This window comes from Schistocerca piceifrons, chromosome 8, assembly GCF_021461385.2.
Source record: "Schistocerca piceifrons isolate TAMUIC-IGC-003096 chromosome 8, iqSchPice1.1, whole genome shotgun sequence".
NCBI classification, from domain to species: Eukaryota; Metazoa; Arthropoda; class Insecta; order Orthoptera; family Acrididae; genus Schistocerca; species Schistocerca piceifrons.
Window position 1 is genome coordinate 471083835 of NC_060145.1, and position 17590 is coordinate 471101424.

The following is a 17590-nucleotide window of genomic DNA, read 5'->3' on the forward strand; positions in this document are numbered from 1 at the left end:
CTTGTATGAAACATTTAAAAAATGTTTGATATTGAATGCACTAGATCATATGGAGGATGATGCTCTCTATGAAGACATGAGCAACAAGGAATCGAGTGCTCATGATTCAGAATTATCTAATCAATATTTTAAACATTTCATAAAATTTGCACTATAAATTTAATAAAGTTTAGTTCTTTATTTCAACTTTTAATGTCTAAGTTATTTTCATTCTTATTTTTTAAGTGTTGTTAGTCATACATTTGAAGACTTTATTAGAAGTCTACCAGATGGTTCCCACGAATCGTGAATCACATACTATCTTTGATATAAGAATTGAATGAAAATGTTACACCATATATTCTTCCTTGATAGTTGTTACCTCATTTAAATTCTGTCCACCTAAAAACTGAAATGAGACAATGGCAAATGCAGGAAAATATAAATATCAGCAATGAGAATACAAACATCATGTAATGTTTACATTTGTATTATTCTCACGCTGAATAATGATATAGTAAGAAATGAAGCATGGCAAGTGACTTCTAATATTCATTTCTCAATCTTCTACAACTGTAAATTCTGTGCAGACAAGTTATGTAGTTTTCAGTATTTGAAAGAGTAAATTGATCTACACAATATCCTTGTTTAAGCTTGATTGCTAAGCTTATGACTTGAATCCATTTTATCTAATTTGTATCTCAAGTTAGAATGAACCCAATTTGTTTTGATTTTGAAGTGTGGCCTACAACTTTATCCCACTTTGAATTTCAAGTCTCATTACCTTTTTTTTTTTAAATGCGGTTCAGATTTGGGTACTTTTGCCCCTCAAATTTCGAGTCTCATTTTTCAGGTGCAACTTAGAGTTGAGTAAATACAGTAGTTATTACTGAACCAGCCCACCCTCCCCCAATGAACATCAGGTACTCCAATTCCTAAAAGAAAAGTACATGATCGCATATGCTAAGCTCTGAAAGTAAATAGTGTACCCTCCACACTGTGGAATATAGCTGTTAAACACCAGTGAAGTACAGATGTAGATACTGTTGCTGGTGCTTTAACACACTGTGGATTGAACCTGAGCACAACTTGGGCAGTGGCAGTTAGTCAAGCGGATAGCACCCAAGTCTTAGTCGCTCTGTTATAAAAAATTCTTGGCTGTCACTGCGCTTCCCACTTTGTTGGTAACCATGTAGACTGCACAAGGAGAGGTTTCAGCACTGTGCCACCGCATGGTGCTTGAATTCTGAACTATCTGTATTCCACAAAAGTGCTTTGTACACTGCCTCTCTGTGATGAGCCCCTTATTTGATCGGTCTGCTATCTGTATCTTTCCTGGCCCACTGCTCATGTTCTACATAGTTTCGATGTGGAGCATTTCAATGATTGTGACACTTTCAAAGGTCTGGAAGAAAATGTTGACAATTCCAGTTGAGAAAGAGAAGTCGACCTGTTTGTTGTGGGCTTCATGAATGCACATCTGTGCTGTATGAGACAGAGAATATGGAGGAAGACAGAAATACACCCTCTTCCAGTTTCTTGTTCCATTATAGAATTCTTTTCTGACATGAGATACATCAAGAGATTAATTCTTCTCCAGTTCTTGGGCCAAGCAGATTTAGTGGGTGACATGTTGCCAAGAAGAACTATCCACTGACAAAAAAATTGTGCCCATCATCTGTCTACAAAGCATGCTTCGATGTCAGTAAGAGCCAGCAGGGGAAAAAACCTGCCAAAAAAACTTGGTGATGTCCAAATAGTAATGTAGCCCTTTGTATGCGTGAGTGTTCCAAAACACACCACACCCAGGCAAATCACGTAAAAACAGAGTGTACATGATGCTTTTTAGGAATAAAGACATGGCTCAATAAAACATTTTGTCTATCCTGTGATCTTAATATTTCATAATAAATTTTAAGAACAGATAAACCATGTTTCATGATTTCAATTCAGTTACGGTGATATGATGTCCCAAAAGTGCATTAAAAACAGTAGGTCAGCTGAGACATCCAGGGTGGCTTAGGCCCGTTTCAAAAACTCCACATCACCTGAACTTCAGACTGCAAAACATTATGGCAGTGAATGGAACACAATTATTTATGACTTAACACTATAGAAACTACCAGATTTATCTGTCACACTAAAGAATTTTCATTTTTGCTTAAGGGTCATTCCACGTCAAAGGGACCAACATTAAAATCTAATGAAATTTGGTGTGAAGGTTTTATATGGTCTTTGATAGTTATATACCACACTTTTGTCCAGTATCTTCAGTGGTTGAATTTTTAGGGGCTATTAAAGAGAGGCTACTCGTCTTTGCATCACATACGAAGGTGCAAATGTGCCAAGTTTGCTGGGCTTTTTTAAAAGTTCTAGCAGTCATTTTATCATCTGCTTTAATATACATAGACAACTTTTTATGCTGAATCACGCCATAGCAAAAATTAGGGATTTAGCCACTCCTAAATATAGATAAAAGCCTCTAAAACAGCTAAAAAATTTGTTGTCCCATCCTGAGAGTCAAAGTTCGAACAACCACTGCTACTTTCCATTTGAAGCAATCATTCCAAAACTTCAGAGGGTTATTCCTACCTATGTGTCCATATACAGATCAAATGTAACAAACACTGGATGCCTATATGAAAAGGTATGCATCTGCAAAGTTGACCAAAATTTTCTACATGTTAACTTTACATGTGTTTTTTTTTTCTTTTTTTTATCTCAACTGTGTCACAGCTGGAAAGAACATCTTTTAAGCTTTCAAAGCTGTCTCGTTTATTTCTGGATCTTGCATAGTGATAAGTAAGAATAGCTATAAGAAGCAAGGAAAATGGATTATTGATAAAAAACAAAAATCAATACAATTTGAAGCTGCAAATCAAAAATGTGCAATTGTAGTGTCCTTTAATAGTATAAGTTTTGCCTGTGGTTAAGGGAATATAACTATGCTAATAAGAAGTGTTTTTACATTATTTTACAGTACAGTATATAAATATAATAAAACTTCAAAAAATGCTCTTAATATTATAAAACATAGAAGAAAACAACGGAATGCTATGTAGCTTTGGAACGTTTTAACCTTATAATGCATGGTGGCGCATATATGCATTGTCACTCAGTTTCCATCGCCATTATAAAGCAGCAATAGTTTTTTAAGGCTGTATCCTCACTAGCAGTGATACATTGCTGAATCACCACTTTCAACTGTTGCTTTCAATATTGGCTGGTTTCACAGTGTCAGTCTTCTGTGTGGTGTAATCTTTAGTGTTGACATTGTACAATCTTAGTGTTGAGTACTGAGTGTTTGAATAATCAATGATCATTGTTGTGGCTGAAGGTAAGCACCAAAACAATATGTTTTGATACAATGATTTGTATATTTTATACACAAACAAGTCTGAATCTGCTATGCTTCAAACTAGGATATTCATGAGCTTTCAAAATTGCTTGTTATAGCTTAATAAACTGTTGTATATAATTAACCAAGAGTCCTTTGCATCCTGCTACTTTGGTGAATCAGATGGAGCTGATTGTCATAAGTCAACACCATTCTATTATGGAAAAAGTCAACTACAATCAGTTAAGGAAATGTCACCAGTGGACAAGGAGCTTCTACGAGGTAGGTCTGGGCTTGATTTTACTGAAGATGCCCAAATTTGTCCATACCATAATGCCTTGTTGATGACAAAATTTCAGTTCCTGCAGAAGACTTGCTACAGCCCTTTTGGTAAAGAAAAATATGTAATCAAGAAGGCTTTAATATCAGTAACCATTGCAATGTCTGATGCACTGAAGTTACTGACTAATGAAGTTTTTAAACCTGGTGGGAAAATTTGTATCAAATGTAGACATGAATTCGCCCAAAAAGAATCATCCCACCAGGATAAGCAATCACCATCCATTGAAGACATGGATGTTGTTGATCTTTGTTTTACTGCAAATACGTCACTATCGTCACTTGGAGAGTCACCATTAAACCTTCAGCAAAATGGATTCAATGGGATACATAAAGCACAAAGTTCTGAAAGCCCAAGGCAGCATTACTAAGGTAACTGCCACATCTGCTGGTGCCAAGTAGATATTGCTCAAATACAAATGGAAGAGTGCCAAAAATGTAAAGATATGGACATCTTAATTGAAGAGCTTAAAGATTACGCTTAGGACAATAGTTGAGCTATTGAAAAAACGGCCAAACAATTTGCTGTTTCAACTAAATGGGGACAAAGGCTAGGAAACTAAAGATGGAAGACTGGATTTTGGCAACATGTGCAAATCGAAAAGAGAAAGAGCTCAATGTTGAAGTAATACAAAAGATCCTCACCTCACTTTTTTTGAAGATGATGAGTTTTCTCGTTTATGCCCTGGCAAAGACGATTGTGTTGCAGTAAGAATAAATGGGGAAAAGATTCACAAGCAGAAACACCTGCTACTTTGTAACCTGAAAGAAATGTTCATTGCTTATTGTAAGCAATATGGAAATCAACTGAGCTTATCAAAGTTCTGTGAGCTCAGGCCAAAATGGTGTACTACAGTTGGTGCTTCTGGATAACATTTAGTATGTGTATGTGCAATTCATCGAAATGTCAAATTAATGTGGCTTCAGCAACATCCATCCAAAATAACTACAAGAATTTGATGGAAAAAAAAACTGTATGCAGTTTGGAATCAAGAGATTGTATGCTGCAACATTGTGAGGAATGTCCATGAAAAATGCAACTAGAGGATTTTCTTGAAGATGCTTTTAAGGACTATGACTCTGAAGAAAAAATGGAATTCAAGCAATACTGACAGACATACATTAGAGACATGTCAGAGAACTGTTGAAGATTTCATGGAGGCACTGATTTTGAAAATTACGATTTAAGAAGCCATCACTTTGTGTCAAAACACCAAAGTTTATACCTTAGCAGCTAAAAAGAAATCTTGCAGAAAATGAATTAATTATATTGATGGATTTTGCTAAGAATTATACAATTGTTGTTCAAAATGCGGTACAAGAATTTCATTAGCAGAATAGTCAGGTCATATTACATCCATTTGTTGTCTATTTTGGTGGCAAAGAATGTTCAAGTATTAGCATTTGTATGATCAGCATCTGTCTCCATAATTATACCATTGCTGTTCACGAGTTCCAAACAATGTTGATAGCATATTTAAAGGCAAAGATTGAAAACATTAAGGACATTTATTAATTTAGTGATGGTTCAGCTGCTCAGCATAAAAATTTCATCAACTTATGTCTGCACGAAAAGGAAATTGACATTACTGGCGAATGGAATTTTTTTTGGAACAAGCCATGGTAAATTGTCTTCTGATGGCACTGGAGAAACAGCATAATGATTAGCAGCCCATGCTAGTCTGCAGAGCCCTTTAGATAGCCAAATATTGACTCCATATGATTTGTTCAAATTCTTTGATGATAATATTCCAGGCATTAAGCTTTTTTATGTACCAAAACAAGAGATCAAAAAAAATTCAGCCTGGTCAAGAAACAAGGTTTGCCATGGGACATATAATATCTGGAACACAAGAAAAATCATCAATTTCAGCCAATAAATTGTAATCAGCTCAGAGCAAGCACAGTTTCCAGTGATGCTACAGAATTCACAGTTCATGCCTTTGAAGCAGATGAAGAAATTCCAGCAATCTCAATTGCAAGTTTACAACCAGGACAATATGATGCATATATGTATGACAATTTTTGCTGGGTCGGAAATGTGTGAAGTTTCACATGAACAACAAGATGTCCTCATCAGCTTTATGCACCCACATGGTTCTGATAGTTCCTTCCAATAGCCAACTGCTAAATATGACTGCTGGATTCCTGAGCAACATATTTTCATAACTTTAGAAGCACCATCAACATCATCACAAGTAAGACAATACAGTTATCCACAATCTGCCCTCGACAAAATTGTAGAACTGTTTAACCAAAAGTGGAACTGACTCTTTAGTATTTTTGTTTTGCAAATTTGTTGTGTTGCGTATTATACTTGTTTTTATGGCAGGTTTGAAAGCTTAAAGCATTATCTTTCCAGCTGTGGAAAGAAAAAACAGTACTGTACAAGACACAGTTCAGATATTGCCCTCCTAAAATACCCTAAAAGTCACAGGTAGAAAATTCTGGCCAACTTTGCAGATGCATATCTTCTCATCTAGGCATCCAATGTTAACTACATTTGATCCAGATATAGACATCATACATAGGAATACCTATCTGAAGTTTTGGTGTGACTGGTTCATATGAAAAGTAGCAGTGGTCGGTCAAACCTTGGCTCTCAGCATAGTGCGACAAATTCTTTTTAGATATTTTGGATGCTTTTATCTATATTTAGGTGTGGCTACATCCCTAATTTTTGCCAGGGTGTAATTCAGTGTAAAAAGGTGTCTATGTATATTAAAGCAAATGACCAAATGTTTTCTAAAACTTCTAAAAAAGCCTAGGAAACATGGTGCATTTGTACCCTTTTATGTATTTTGAACATGGGTAGCCTCTCTTTAAAAGCTCCTAAGAATTCAACCAATGGAGATATTGGACTGAAATTTGGTATATAACCATCCAAGACCATATATAACCTTTGCACCAAATTTCATTACATTTGGAGATGGTCAAGTGGGGACTTCTGGTCCCCTTGATGTGGAATGACCCTTGAAACACAGTATTTACAATACATATTTTAAAAGATTATTCAAAAATGTAAAACAGATGTTGCATGCCTGCTAATCTATAATAGTGAATATAATGCACAAGCATGCTTCCACATTGTAAAATAATTAACGCAGAAATATGAGTTAGTATGTACAACTGCTTACCTCTTTGGAAGCTGGTCGCGATGTCCGTATGAATCTGATGGTTCCGATTTGATAGTCATAATCAGGTATGCCTCGCTGATACTGCACCCTCGCAACAACAGGTTCAGATATAGAGGAATCTTTCTTCTTCTTTCCATCTAACCTGATGGTAAATTTATGTGAAGTATTACTTTTATATATGTGCTAACGATAATCTCTGTGTTACACAGAAGTGAATCCATAAAATATACAGTTTCTATTATAAGCAGGCCGCATACCTGTTCCCTTCACCACTGAAGGCAACAAATCCTCTGGGTTCAGGCATCAGCTCCGCAGGATCAACAGCCATCTTTTCGTCAGTTTTATTGTTTGTCTCTGGCTCTTTATACCCAACAGGAGGTGCAAATTCAACCTGCAAAACATTAGTTTTCTACTGTAGTGTCACTCAAAACACAGTTTAAAACTAAGTCATTGAGAAACAGCACTTATGACAAAATTAAAGCTGAAGGGCCATACTAACATTCATGTCACACTCTATTATGCTGACAGCTGAACCTGGTTTTGTCTCCAGAACACACAGTTCATAAATTCTTTGATTGTACTTTATCGCTATGACATCACCCGTCGTAAGACAAGCAAAACTTCGGAGTCCATTTTCGAGCACAGCTTTAGGGTTTGTAATGTCGAGAAAGTCCTCTGACAGTGGCTGGAACCTGGAAAATGTCGCAACAGGCAGAGAAACACTCTCAACCTGTAAGAAGTCTCCCTCTTCCAGTAACAGATTATGCATCATCTGAAAGGGAAAGTACAATAATCAGATTTTTAAATTCTGTATCACGGTGCACTGAATCACGATTAAAAATGTTAAATGAGCATGTGAGAGGACAGTAAGTACCTACTGTCAACATAAGTGATAGTACTTAATGAAAGAGGTATGTAAGCTCTTTTATCTTCCCAGCACTGTTTAACAATAACAGAGTTCATACTGGAAAAATTAAACAAGTAATTGTTCATGTTGTTCACTAAACCAAGTTGAATGTGTGTGTGTGTAGGTCTTAAAAATGTCTTGGTTCAAATGCCTATAGAAGTACTAACACAATTTTTGTGCCACTGGAGTTTTGCTTATATAAATGCCACATCATTTAATGTTATGTTAAGCTGAATGCTGTCTACACTCTTCAGACACGCAGAATGCCACTGGCAAACTCTTTCCATAATTACTTTGCCTAATAAACCAATTACTGTCTAAGACTTGAGTCTATTATTACTTTTTTACCTATATCATGCTTTACTTCACGGACAGTCTCTATGTTGTAAAATACTGAATCTTTGTGATAAATTATGAAAGTATTACAATGTAACATAATATTGGTTTTGTAATACTAGGTAAGGTGAGAAGCATAAAGCGCTTTATGTAAGCAATTTCAATCTGTTTTGCAGCATTCTGAGAATTGTATCTGTTGATAATATTAAAAAGGACTTAATTATACACTGTTGGTTTCCACAACAGCTTCAGCCCCGCACATAGTTCAGAATACTTTAATATTAAAAGAATAGATTGCTACCAAGTGTATAGTGGAGTTGTTGAGTCACAGACAGGCACAACGAAAAAACTGACAAAGTAAGTATTTGGCCAAAAGACCACCTTCCAAAGTAGACACAACACACACACACATTCATGCAAACAGAACTCACACACATGTGACCATTGCCTCTGGCTGCCAAGGCCAGATTGCGAGCAACCATACATGATGGAAAAGTAAAATGACTGTGGTTGCATGGTGCATTGGTGGAATAGAGAGGGCTGTGTAGTGCTGGAATGGGAACAGTGTATAGGAGAGGTTGGATAGGACTGTGACTAACAAAGGTTGAGACACGGGGGGTTACAGGAACATAAGATATATTGCAGTGAGGGTACCCACCTGTGCAGAAAAGCTGGTGTTGGGAGGGAGGATTCAGATGGCACAGGCTGTGAAGCAGTCACTGAAGTTCAGAACACTGTGCTACGTCAGAACACTGTGTTGGGTAACATGCTCAACAACTGGTAGTCCAGCCCCAATTTGTCAGTGGCCATTCATGTGGGCAGACAGCTTGTTGGTTGTCATGCCCTCATAGAATCCAATATAGTTGTTGAAGCTTAGCTTATAGATCATGGTATTCCACTGCCCACTAAATCTGCACAATATCCACACCCTCGTTACCCCAGCCGTGCTCCCAAACCCTTGTTTCATGGCTCATATCCCTGTAATAGACCTAGATGCAAAAGCTATCCCCCCATCACAACCTACTCCAGTGTACTCACAAGCATTACCTACCCCATCAAAGGCAGGGCTACATGTGAAAGCAGTCATGTGATCTACAAGCTAAGCTGCAACCACTGTGCTGCATTCTACAGGGACTTGAGAACCAACAAGCTATCTGTCCTCCTGTGCTGCATTCTACGAGGACATGAGAACCAACAAGCTGTCTGTTCTCATGAATGGCCAGCATCAAACTGTGACCAAGAAACAGCTGAACTATCCAGTTGCTGAGCAAGCTGATCAACACAAAATTCTGAACTTCAATGACTGCTTCACAGCCTTTGCCATCTGGACCCTTCCTACCAACACACAGCTTTTGTGAACTGTGCACATGCAATATGTCCCATGTTCCCGCAACCCTCTTGGCATCAACCTTCATTGGTCACTCTCCTTCACTCACCTACCTTCTTCTCTGCCCCCACTCAGACACTCCACAGCCCTCTATTCCATAAATGCACAGATAGTATTTTTACTTGCCTCCTCTTTTCTGCTCCACTCCCACCCCACCAAACATCCCCCCCCCCTCCCCCAACAGCCCTCCATCTAAACTACTCGCTGCATCTAGCTGCCCTACCCTCTCCCCACCACATTCCTGTATGCTTCCACAACCAGCATTTCACTGTCCCCACCCCTAACCTGCTATCCCCCCCCCACCCACTCCCCCCTCCCTCTTCCTTACCCCCACCACCCAGATTGCTTCTTCTGTCTTGCGCCATTGCTCACAGTCTTGCCCCAGTGGCCAAAGGCAGTGGTCATGTGTGTATGAGTAGAGAGAGAGTGTGTGTGTGTGTGTGTGTGTGTGTGTGTGTGTGTGTGTGTGTAGTCTACTTCGAAGAAGACCTTCTGGCTGAATGCTTACTACTTCTTTATTTAGCAGCCTTACTGTTGTGCCTGTCTGTGACCCAATATCTCCATTATATGGTGAGTAGTAATCAACCCTTTTCATTATATTGTTATTATTCTGCCCTGGAGTATTCCACTGTTTGGTTCAGAATACTTTAAGGAATGTTGCAGCTAAACTCCAATGTATGGTTGTGAAATTAAGATATGTGTAACTGCTGTCTGTTAGGAACATCCACTAATGATACGCCTTACAATTTCACCAGATGCAGACTAGTTGCACCACCCTTTCTTTCTAATAGATACTTTCCAACTGTTAAGTGGGTGTGCTCAACCTTTCTTGTACATAACATTGAAAAACAGTATTACTACTCTACAGACAAGTCATTACAGCAACCATATGGTGAATATCTCCTGATCATTTCTGCCTAAATTACTCCTTCCTCCTGTTTCTATTAAAATTTTCTAATATTTTATCTCTACAATATGCAGAAATGAAACATTTCTTCAAAATTTGTCACCCTGTAACAGAACTAAATAAGGTAAAAGATACTAACATTTTGATGACTATTATTCAGGAATCTCTTCCTTTAAGAGCAGATGCAATTTTGTGTTGTGCAGTGTCAAGGGACCTTCACACACACACTATAGTAGTTGTAAGGTGCAGAACAACACAATATAACTGCTGAATATTTATGCCCAGCATAAGCCAGTTAGAACTCTGCCCCTATAGCGATCATTTTGTTGCTCGATGATATGGAACTAGCATGTGTTGCGACTGTAGTCGCTATGTGCTGCAAAAAGAAAACAAGAGGAAGCCTCACAGAGAGAAATAGTGACTTGGAACGCATTCTATACACGACCATGCTAACATCAGAACAGAACCTGCAGCAGAGCCAGATGACTTTGGGAACATTTCAAGGATGAAGTAGGAATCTTTCAACAACCTGATAAATCTCATTACACCTTATATGCACAGAAAAGTTACTGTTCATATGGTCATCAGATTTCACTATCTACAATACTGGCAATGATCTATCAACTTGGAAGGATTAACACACATTATTGTACAAGATTGGTAGGTAGTACTGTTTAGCGCATTTCTGCAATAGATAAATTCAAGTTCTGAAATGAATAAATAAGCAGTTACACTGCACTTAAACACTTTCGTCAAATGTTTCTATATCTAGTTACTGAATAAGTATTAAATATGTAGTCAAACTACTCCACTGGGATGCACTTTAACATAATGATTCCTTTCATCTGTCTTTCCTGGCATACTCATAGTCATATTTCAAGATATCCTACTCACCATGGGTTGTTTTTGGGGAAGAGACCAAACAGTGAGGGCATCGGTCTCATCAGGTTCGGGAAGGGCGGGGAAAGAAGTTGACCGTACCTTATAAAGGAACCATCCCAGCATTTGCCTGGAGTGATTTAGGGAAACCATGGAAAACCTAAATCAGGATGGCCGAACATGGGATTGAACCGTCATCCTCGCAAATGCGAGTCCAATGTGCTAACCACTGCACCACCTCGCTCGGTACTCATCATGGATGGAGGGCAACAGACAGATTGCATATACCTAGATTTCCAGAAAGAATTTGACACAATGTCCTACTGCACGCTGTTGATGGAGGTCCATGCATACGGTTTAGATTCGCAGATATGTGCGTGGCTTGAATGGTGAGTATTCACAGAGACCAAGGAACAGTCAGGAGTCCCCCACAAAAGTGTGACATGATCACTTTTATATTCTATATGTATACATAAATGGCAGATGGACAGTGTGAGCAGCAATTTACAGCTGTTTGCTGATATTGCCGTGGAGTAAGGGAAAATGTCAAGAATGAGTGATACAATATGACTTAGACAAAATTTCTAGTTGGTGTGATGAATGACACCTTGCTGAAAATGTACGAAAATTGAAGTTACTGTGGATGAGTAGATAAAACAATCCTGTAACATTCAAATACAGAATTAGTACAGCTTGACACAGTCACATCAATTAAATATCTATGTAGAACATTGCAAAGTGGAGGAATGAGCACGTCAGGGTGGCAATGGGGAAGGTGAACCCTCAATTTCATTTTATTGGAGAATTTTGGGAAATTGTATCTCATCCTTAAAGAAGATTGCCCATAGAACGGTAGTGTGACCCATTCTTTAGTACTATTCAAGTGTTTGGGATCCCAACAGGTTGGATGCCTATACTGCATCACCATATCACTTGTTTATACGTCCACAAACCACGAAGTCTCACAGGAACAGCAGTGTAATGCGCATTACTGTTCTTACATGGTATAACATACGGAGTGAGCATCAATATTTTTATAGCCTTGTTTTTTTCTCATATCTTTTCATAGCTGTTCAATATGCGCCTCTTAGGATACACAGCATATGTCAATGTGAAATTCAGATTATTCCCACACTGCAGCAAGCATGTCTTGAGTTACAGCTTGTTAATGGAGCCACATAAACAGAGTCTTTTATAAGCCCCCACCAGAAATAATCACATACAATCAGGTGCGGTGACTTTGGAGGCCAGTAATGTATGACTGAATCATTTGGTCCAGTGCAACCGATCCATCGTTCAGTAATCTTTTGATTTAAAAATTCCATCACTTCCACATGCCAGTGCGGCAGTGCCCCATCCTGTTGGTAAATGAAGTCGTTCCAATCAGTGTCCAACTGTGGGAAAAGAAAGTTCTCAAGTATATCGGGATATGTTCTTCCTATCACAGCGTTCTCGGCAAAGAAAAATGGACTGTACACTTTTTCCCGTGAAACTGCACAAAACACATTAAATTTTGGAGAGTCCCTCTCATGTCGTACAACTTCATGGGGTTGTTCTGTACCCCATATTCTCACATTATCATGCTTCACCTTTCCATTTAAATGGAATGTTGCCTTGTCACTAAACACTAAGCATGGAAGAAAACTATCATCCTCCACCTTGCCAAGAACGAAATTACAGAACTCCATACGATGTTGTTTGTCACCTTCACAAAGAGCTTGCAGCAGCTGAATTTTGTATGGTTTCATGTGTAAACATCTATGCAACACATGCCAGATGAACACGGGGGCCTTTTAAGCTGTTGAGCTGCACGACAAACAGATTCCTGTGGACTCCTTGTGAAACTATGGCGGATTCATCGACATCTGTGGCAGACACTCAGGGATGGCCTGGTGATTTGCCTTCACATAAACAACCTGTTTCTCGGAATTGTTCATGCCATAATCTAATGCTCTGTGCTGTAGGAAGATCCACACCATAATTAGTACGAAAGTCACACTGAACAATTATTACTGACCCGCACTGTGCGAAACATAGAACACAAAACACTTTCTGTTGCCCCGACACAATTTTTACTAGCACTGAAGTGGCCACACACTGCTGCTACCTAGGGGAAATGATGCAGAATTCAAAAGTTAGGTCTTTCCAACTCTACATTGTCCACGCACATATCTCAAATAACATAATAGTTCTAAACACAAAGATGATGTAACTTACCAAACGTGTCTGTGTGTGTGTGTGTGTGTGTGTGTGTGTGTGTGTGTGTGTGTGTGTGTGCGCGCGCGCGCGCGCGCGCGCGCGCGCGCGCGCGCGCGCGCGAGTGTGTGTGTGTGTGTGTGTGTGTGTGTGTGTGTGTGTGTGTGTGTGCGCGCGCGCGCGCGCGCGCGAGTGTATACCTGTCCTTTTTTCCCCCCTAAGGTAAGTCTTTCCGCTCCTGGGATTGGAATGACTCCTTACCCTCTCCCTTAAAACCCACATCCTTTAGTCTTTCCCTCTCCTTCCCTCTTTCCTGATGAAGCAACTGTGGGTTTGCGAAAGCTTGAATTTTGTGTGTGTGCTTGTGTTTGTTTGTGTCTCTATTAACATACCAATGCTTTCGTTTGGTAAGTTACATCATCTTTGTTTTTAGAGATATTTTTCCCACGTGGAATGTTTCCCTCTATTATATTCATATAATTAATTTGAACCCAACATAATAGTTCTGATTTTTTAAAATCAGACGATATTTTTGATACACACTGTATAATAGCTTACAAATAGTTTAAACATTCTAATAGGAGTGTCATCAAAGTATTCTTGTTTCTTACTGTGATGAGACAGAAAGAAAAGTGGTTTCAATATGTGGTCTACCGAGTGGTACAATTAAAATATTTGGATCAGTAAAAATTTTTAAAAAATAACAATACAATGAAAATGATAGTTACTAGTCACCATATAGCAGATATGCTGAGTTGCACACAGGCACAACAAAAAGACTGTCACACAGTAAGCTTTCAGCCAACAAGGCCTTTGTCAGTAATAGTCAACACACACACACACACACACACACACACACACACACACACACACACACAATGCAACTCACACATGGCAGTTGAAGCCTGACTGAGTGGCCAAAAGCCTGTTGTGCGACAATCTTTTTGTTGTGCCTATCTGCGACTCAGCACGTCCGCTGTAGGGTGAGTAGTAACTATCCTTCTTGTAATACTATTACATTCAATCCTGGATTTCCCATTGTTTTAAAAAAATAAAACATTCTTGTTATTCCACAATACTTTCAGACTGTAATACCCATTACTGGTAACTTACATGGCCAACATCTGTGATGGACAATGCTAACCACCTCATCCTAAGTTATCATCATCATCATCATCATCATCATCATCATCATCATTTAGGGATGCTGACTCAGTTTTTCAGAAAGACAGATGGGGACACATGAAGAACACAATGGAGGGTCAGATATATCATCACATAGGAAACAGGTACGAGCTGCTGGTGGTGGCAGACACATTCTGTCGTTTTACCTGGCTGTTACCTGCTTGAGGAGTGACTGCCAAATTTACAGTTCAGCAGTTATCCAAGTTTCTTTCCTGGTTTGGGCCACTCAAGTCCCTTGTGAGTGATAACACACTCAACATATTGCTACTACACCACACTATCTCAAGGCCTCGTTCGCTGAACAGAAACCTAAAGTTGGCTCTTAGCATTTACCATGCTGAGAGTCCAACTTGGTGGGATGCCACTTTACCTTGGCTTAATCAGGCATTTAATTCCACTTGTCATGAAGTTACAGGTGTCACTTCCGCCTCCCTTATGTTCGCATATACCCTGAATTATACGTTGTCAAACCTGTGGAGTATTAATGATCTCCTGTCTGTCACAGTAAACCCGGCAAGCTTCTGGGAGAATTTCAAACAGGCAAGGCAAAATCCCTATGTTGGTCGCTTTTTCGCTATTTATGCGCACGCCGTCGTGTAGAGATGGCTGATTTTGGTCGGGCGGTTGGCGCTCCAGTGTGCAGTCTGGTTGTCAGCGGTTGCTCTTTGCACATGCTCTGCCTCTTTCCGTCACATGGGCTGTGGGACTGTGGACGGAGATGTGTGTGTGGTCGGGAGTGTGTACCGCATCTAGTGAGAGGGGGATGGTCTCGTCTGTGCTGCAAAATGATATGAACCTGTGAAAGTGCCTTTGGAGTGTATGAACCTGCAACCAGATATGCTACAGAATCAAACTGAGTGAATTACTCAGGTTCTTAAAGTCCTGCTGTATATGTATGTTGAATTTCAGGCTGTTTGCAGTTAATGGCTCTCCCAGTGTTTGGACACCCATGTTACCTGTTTTGTGTTGACCACTGGTGCACAACTTGTTTAACAGTAGTGTGCCTGTTTTGGACACACCTGAGATACTGGCAGGGAGTGTATATATAAATGGGGTGTTGGTTGTGCACTCCGAAAGAACCACAGGTTTCATTTTCTGGCAGTTCTTTCTGCCTTTTGCTATTAAGTGTAATCCACCTGTAGTGGCATTCTTTGTAAAATTAAGAGATTTATGACATTGTTTTCTTGTATGTAATTATTATTTAGGATTATAAGACAGAGTATGTGTTCTGGTTTCTACACATTCTGCAGTGTTCTTATGTGAATGTTTATGTATCATGGTTCCAGTGCAGTGTGAACTGCTGTCGTAGACAGTGATTGCAAGAGATTTAATTTGGCTGCCAAGAGTAGCTGTATTCCTGTTTGAAATTTTTTTAACGTTTTAAAGACTGTGTTGCTCTGGATACTTCCCAGTTGCTTTGTGTTTCAGTGGTACACTATGTGATCAAAAGTATCTGAAAATGACTTACAAGTTAGTGGTGCCCTCCTTCGGTAGTGCTGGAATTCAATATGGTGTTGGCCCACCCTTAGCCTTGATGACAGATTCCACTCTCGCAGGCATATGCTCCAACAGGTGCTGGAAGGTTTCTTGGGGGAATGGCTGCCCATTCTTCATGGAGTGCTTCACTGAGAAGAGGCATCGGCGTCGGTCGGTGAGGCCTGGCACGAAGTCAGCGTTCCAAAACATCCCAAAGGTGTTCTATAGGATTCACGTCAGGGCTCTGTGCAGGCCAGTCCACTACAGGGATGTTATTGTCGTGTAGCCACTCCACCACAGGCCGTGCATTATGAACAGGTGCTCAATCGTGTTGAAAGATGCAATTGCCATCCCCGAATTGCTCTTCAACAGTGGGAAGCAAGTAGGTGCTTAATACATCAACACAGGCCTGTGCTGTGATAGTACAACACAAAACAACAAGGGGTGCAAGCCCCCCTCCATGAAAAACATGACCACACCATAACACCACCGCATCTGAATTTTGCTGTTGGCACTACATGTGCTGGCAGATGATGTTCACCAGACATTTGCCATACCCAAAACCTGCCATTGGATTGCCACATTGTGTACCGTGATTTGTCACTCTACACTACGTTTTTCCACTGTTCAATCTTCCAATGTTTACACTCCTTACACACAGTAAGGCATCATTTAGCATTTATCGGTGTGATGTGTGGCTTATGAGCAGCCGCCCGACCATGAAATCCAAGTTTTTTCACCTCCAGCCTAACTGTCGTAGTACTTGCAGTGGATCCTGATGCAGTTTGGAATTCATGTGCGATGGGCTGGATAGGTGTCTACCTATTACACACTACGACCCTCTTCAACTGTCGGCAGTCTTTGTCAGTCAACAGACAAGGTCGGCCTGTTTGCTTTTGTGCTGTACATGTCCCTTCATGTTTCCACCTCACTATCACATTGGAAACAGTGCAGCTAGGGATGTTTAGCAGTGTGGAAATCTCATGTACAGATGTACGACACAAGTGACTCCCAATCACCTGACCACGTTCGAAGTCTGTGAGTTCCACAGAGTGCCCCATTATGCTCTCTCACGATGTCTAATGACTACCAAGGTTGCTGATATGGCATACCTGGAAGCAGGTGGCAGCAAAATGCAGCTAATATGAAAAACATATGTTTTTCGCGGTGTCCAGACACTTTTGATCACATAGTGTATAATTAGCGGTGCGTGTCGACGTAGCTGGTCGGCTAAAATGGGGGAAGATAACGCGGTCACTGTGTTCATCAGTAGACTCCAGTTCTTCGGAAAATTTAAGTTGAGTATTTTATTATTTGTTCTTGGTGACGCTGAGGCACCAGTCTTTCCTTCTTCACCGTTCCTTTCAGTTTTCACTCATGCTCGATCTGAGTTGTAGTTTCTGCCATTACTTGTCACTGAAATTCGGTAATACCTGAAAGATGCCTTTCATTGTATTGAGTTTTTAACATCTTATTCAAATGAGAAGTTGTGAGTTGTTTCTGCTGTTTTGTCTTGAGAGGTGTC

General features: G+C 39.7%; 1 protein-coding gene across 2 annotated transcripts in view; it reads right to left on the reverse strand.

Moving 5' to 3' along the window:
• LOC124711661 (ubiquitin fusion degradation protein 1 homolog) overlaps window positions 1–17590 on the reverse strand; it is a 62569-nt gene that overhangs the window by 21232 nt on the left and 23747 nt on the right. For both annotated transcript variants that reach the window (XM_047241851.1, XM_047241850.1), the window contains 3 exons: window positions 7292–7564; window positions 7050–7183; window positions 6793–6934 (listed from right to left, as the gene is read on the reverse strand). In XM_047241851.1, coding sequence (XP_047097807.1) covers window positions 6793–6934; window positions 7050–7183; window positions 7292–7564 — 549 coding nt within the window. The remainder of the gene's footprint in view (window positions 1–6792; window positions 6935–7049; window positions 7184–7291; window positions 7565–17590) is intronic.